Source organism: Puma concolor, chromosome A3 (assembly GCF_028749965.1).
Source record: "Puma concolor isolate L17-30 chromosome A3, mPumCon1.1.hap2, whole genome shotgun sequence".
In the NCBI taxonomy this organism is placed as follows: Eukaryota; Metazoa; Chordata; class Mammalia; order Carnivora; family Felidae; genus Puma; species Puma concolor.
In genome coordinates this window covers 40,508,786-40,513,412 of record NC_141669.1, presented here as the reverse complement: position 1 = coordinate 40,513,412, position 4,627 = coordinate 40,508,786, and the positions used below count along the sequence as shown (strand labels likewise).

Genomic DNA, 4,627 nt, shown 5'->3' with positions numbered 1-4,627 from the left:
GACCAGGTGAGGGACGGCTGGGCTGAACCTGGCTCTGAGGGAAAAGCCTGCCTCCGTGATGGTGGCCAGGAGGCTGGTGAGGGGCCGGGGACCCAGGGTGTCTGTGGTGCCCATGCCCGGGGATCACCAAGCCCGAGAGCAGGGCTGGGAGGAGCTGTTTGCATCTATACTGTGGGACCTGTCTCTATATGTGGCGGGGTCTGGTGGTGCTCCATTGGCTGAAATGGTTGGGGGAGAGCAGGGATACAGGAGGTGGCTGGTGGAGGGACACCAGCATAGACCCCTGGGAGAGGAGGGGAGGGAAGGGGGAAGGCGTGGGAAGCTCCAGGGCCAAGGGCCTACCTGAGCCCTCAGGTGCAGGGATTGCTCTGTCCACTAACTCATCTGAGGGCAGGGGGTGGGGGGGCATCATGGTAGCTGGTGCCCTCCAGCACCCCTACTCACTGGGAAAGCTCTAGCAGTGTGTGTGTGTGTGTGTGTGTGTGTGTGTGTGTGGCGGGGGAGGTGGAAGACAGCGTGGAGTCTCTGAGGAAGCACTCCTCCCCCCACTTCTCCACAAACTGGTGTCTGTGTTTGTGGTAAAGCCAGTGACACGGGGACAAGGCCTATAAGAGGAGCAGGACCTGGCAAGGTCAGATTGCGAGGCGGCCAGCCACATAAAGCGGGGTGTGAAGGGTGCTTCAGCAGCTGCCCCACCATGACCTCCTGGGCCCTCCTGCTCCTTGCCTCAATGCTCCTGGCCAACCCGGGTAAGGACATTCCCCCATGCACATCCTGGCAGCTACTTCTTAGCAGAGAGTAGGGACAGTCTGGAGACTGGGTTGGGCTGGGCCACCAGATTTGAACTCCTGGGGGAAGGCAAGAGAGAAAGAACGACCTCTGAAAGGAGATGAGGGTAGTGTTCTCTTAGAGCAGCTCCAAATCCGTGTGTGTGTGTGTGTGTGTGTGTGTGTGTGTGAGAGAGAGAGAGAGAGAGAGAGAGAGAGAGAGAGAGTACAGAAAAACAGAGACAAAGAGAGAAAAGAGGTCATTGGATGATGTTGGTGGGGGGGCGGGGGTGGGGGCAGATAATCTTCTCCTGTTTTCCAGAAAGAATTCAGAGTCTGTTGCACAGAGACTGGGTCCGAGCAGCTCCAGGGCGGAGCGCAAGGACAGGCCTCCTGGATTCCTCACAGATCCCTGCTCCTGGCCTGTTTTCTAGCTACCTCCTGGGCTCCCACCAGCCAGGAGATCTGTCTCCTTCCACTTGTGAAGGGGTGCTGATGGTGTTTCTTCCCCAGGGCTGACCTTTTCTGGTTTGAACCCTGAGGACAATGACTTGATGACCGCTGACTTGAGTCAGGAAAAGCAGTTCTTAGAGAGCTTGGTCCTGGAGTCCCCCCAGGTTGGTGGCTGGTTCCTTGCTCACTTCCCATAACCACCCCTTCACACATTGTCTCCTCCCTGGGAGCAGCAGGCAGGGCTGCACATCTCTGCTGGGCAGAGGGGAGGGGAGGCAGGGCTGTGGGCTGAAGATGCTGGTTTTGTGCACCATTGTGCCCGTGGCAAAGGTCGGGGGGCTACCTGGGTCTGGCTGAGCTCTCCCCAGGAGGGTCCCCTGGGTTCTGACCAGAGTAGAGAACTGGGTCAGGGGCTGCTCTGGGTGAGGTGCTGTGGGTGTGGGGCAGGGTCTGGGGTGTGTCAGCCCCACCAAGACTAGCAGGAAGGTGGGCAGGGACCAGCCAGCCTGCGTCAGGCCTGAAAGCACAGAGAGAATCTAGATGATCCTGCTGGCCTAGGAGACACCAGAGAGCTCCTCCTGGGTCCTTGCCAAGGGCTGTTGGGGTGTCTGAGACACTATCCCCACGCATTGTTTTCTGACAGGGTGACCAGCTGGCTATCACATGCAATATTTGTAAGAAGACAATCCAAGGTCTGAGAAAAGTCTTGGGACATAATATCACACAGGTGAGGCTTGTGATTTGGGGAGCCATTTGCAGGGCGGTCTAGGGCATGAGTGGGGCTTGTAGGACTAGGGGTGACACTGAGGAAGGGGCTGATCCCTGGTTGGGCCAGGGCTTCTCAGCAGGGGATCTGTGGGCCCCCTGGTATCTGGGACTGACTTCAGAGAATCCCTTGAAATCATGAAGCTCTGTGAGTGTGAAAGTAGGAAGAGGAGCGTGCGTGGTTTCCGTCCCATTGTCAAAGGAAATTTGTTCGTAGAGCAGGTAGGAATCTTTCCCCTTTGGCCCCTCCACGTGTGTCCAGGGACGAATTTTGTGAGATTGGTTCCATGGTGGCCTGGGCTAGACTGATATGCCCCAGATCTCCCAATTCCTAGCAGCATGGCTTGGCCAAGCCCTTAATGCTTTCTGAGCCTCAGTATTCTTTTCTGTTTAGTGGGATGGATCATAATCGCCCCTTGTAAGTTATCGAAGCCCTTTAAAGGAGCTGAGGGGTGGACGAGCTTAGCTCCATGCCTGGCCCTGAGCACCTGCTGAACAAGGGATGTGTTACTACCAAGAAGCCCTGCTTCCCCTCCCTCCCTCCCTCCCTCCCTCTGCTTTGTTCCCTGATCCTGCTCAGCTCCCTGGCACTGCAGGGCCCACCCTCAGCCCTGAGAACTCAGCTTTATCCTTCTCCACTGGATGGTGGGAGAACATACGTCCAAGTGGAATGTGCCAAGACTCCAAGTGCTTTCTTTTCCTAACCTTCGTCACACAGCCCTGTGCACGAGCCCCGTCAGGCTGGGACCCAGGAAGCTTGGCAGGCAGAACCCTTCCTGTGGGTCTAGGAGCCGTGGGCGCTGTTCTCCACACAGAAGGCAGGGGGGCAGGATAATGATGTACAGGGGACTGGGACACTACAGGGTCAACTGTCCTTCTCTCAAGAGCCCCTCCTGGCCAGGCTTGGGCCAGGGCCTTGGTGCCTGGGCATGAGTTCTGATCCCTGCCTCTCTAGCCTCTGCTCCGTGGCCGCTTGGCACCAGGCCCTCCTCCCACCATGATCTTGTTCATGCCCAGGGCCTAGAGCTGCTGGGGTCTGCAGGGGGTGGCAGTCCGGGGCCGAGCTCACCTGAATTCTCTGTCTTCCTATGGTGCTGTTACTGCAGGAAGCCATCAAACAGGTTGCGTCCCTGGTGTGCAGGCCGCTATATCCACTGGATGATATTTGCAAGAATATAATCAATACATTTCTTGAAAAGATCACCCAGGGTATCATAAATGGGAACAGCCCCGAGGAAATCTGTGTGAAACTCAGGTTGTGCAAACCTGAAAAAGGTGAGTGCAGAGGTGACAGCAGGGACTCATTCCTGGAGGGCCCACATCATGTCCCCACATATGTACAATACGGTTTCGACCCACAGAAATCCAGCTGTCATACACATCCCACCAAGCTTCCCTGCAGTGAGATGTTACCCCCACCACTGTGTGGAAAGAGGGGAGAAGATGGGTAGGTGGGCTGCAGCTGGAACCGGTTGAGAAATACTCCAGGCCATCCTGGGGTGCCATCAGGTCCCCATCTCCGGTCAGCTGTGGACTTGAGCAAGTAGCTCAACCTCTGTGAGCTTGAGTTTCCTTCCTTGTGAAGGGATAGGAATCCGGATTTCTGATTTTCAACGAGGATTGAATGAAATGATTACGTGTAAAGAGGTTAAGACCAAGCAAGCGGCCTCAGACTGGGATATTCAAAGACATCAGAGCCCTGATTGAACTCCCATCCCCCGGCCTAGTATGGGATCCCTGGGCATCAGAGAGACAGGTCACATCTTTGCCCAGGACACTAGGGACCTGAGAGCTGAGCTCAGGAACCCCGCTGGCAGGGAGGGCTCTCAGTCTCTCCCTCCAGGGCTGCTCAGCTGTGCCCGCAGATCAGGCCACGGCTGCAGCACAGGGGCCAGGAAGGGCCCTTGATTGGCTCTGGCAGCTCGTGTAGCCCTGACTGAGGCTGTGGGACTTGATGCCGGCAGATCGGGGGTCACCTCATATTTTGAGGTTCCCACCATTTCCTGCGGTCAGAGTCTGCGGTTTTCATCTCTGAAGCCCCACAACCCACACAAACCCCTGACTGGGTTCCAGGATGTGACTCCAGGTGTGCTCTGTCGGGACAGGTGGCTCTAGTCCCCATATCTCCCGGACAACACACACCCCTGCCCACTTCTCTGCTCTTGTCTCCACTCCAGGTCTCTGAGCCTCTGGGGTCTCTGACGCCACCCTGGGGAGAAGCACAGAGTCTTCCACAACCACCACCTGCTTCTGCCCTCCCAGATCCAGAGCCGACCCTCCGGTGTCTCTCAGCTAACTTCTCATTGCCTTCCCCTGAGGGAGAATAAATGTCATGCAAGCTTTTAGCCACAGCTTGTTTTCCTTGGTGGACTTGAGGGGAGGGGCTCGGAGGCATGCTTGGGTGACTCATGCATTTGTTCAATCAATGTTTATTGTTTGTCCCACACTCTGTTCCAGAAGCTAGAGATTTAGTGTTAATGAGCCTTAGCATCTCTTACACATACAGTCGTGAAGTACTTATGAACAGTCACTAGAGAGACACACAGTCCTCTGAGAGCCTGGGGTACACAGTGGATGTACCCCCAGAAACTCTCAGACCAGGTGGAAGGGCAGCAGGGTGGAGGTAAGAGTGTGCTTTGTCA

The 4,627-nt window shown here is 56.2% G+C and overlaps 1 protein-coding gene across 1 annotated transcript; it reads left to right on the top strand.

Annotated features, from left to right (window-relative positions):
* The first annotated feature begins 682 nt into the window (after positions 1–682).
* Positions 683–4,297, top strand: LOC147582400 (antimicrobial peptide NK-lysin-like). Its single transcript, XM_086700664.1, has 5 exons — positions 683–749; positions 1,281–1,384; positions 1,864–1,947; positions 3,092–3,260; positions 4,163–4,297. Exons 1-5 carry the CDS (start codon positions 698–700, stop codon positions 4,168–4,170), a joined length of 417 nt encoding a protein of 138 aa, XP_086556790.1. The 5' UTR covers positions 683–697; the 3' UTR covers positions 4,171–4,297.
* Positions 4,298–4,627: the final 330 nt, after the last annotated feature.

What these genes read in the sequence shown, in the direction of transcription:
- LOC147582400 (XM_086700664.1), top strand. Translation starts at nt 698, where the DNA reads ATGACCTCCTGGGCCCTCCTGCTCCTTGCCTCAATGCTCCTGGCCAAC. An exon ending in AATGCTCCTGGCCAACCCGG is followed by an intron (nt 750 to 1,280) that starts GTAAGGACATTC and finishes TTTCTTCCCCAG; the next exon opens with GGCTGACCTTTTCTGGTTTG. An exon ending in TGGTCCTGGAGTCCCCCCAG is followed by an intron (nt 1,385 to 1,863) that starts GTTGGTGGCTGG and finishes GTTTTCTGACAG; the next exon opens with GGTGACCAGCTGGCTATCAC.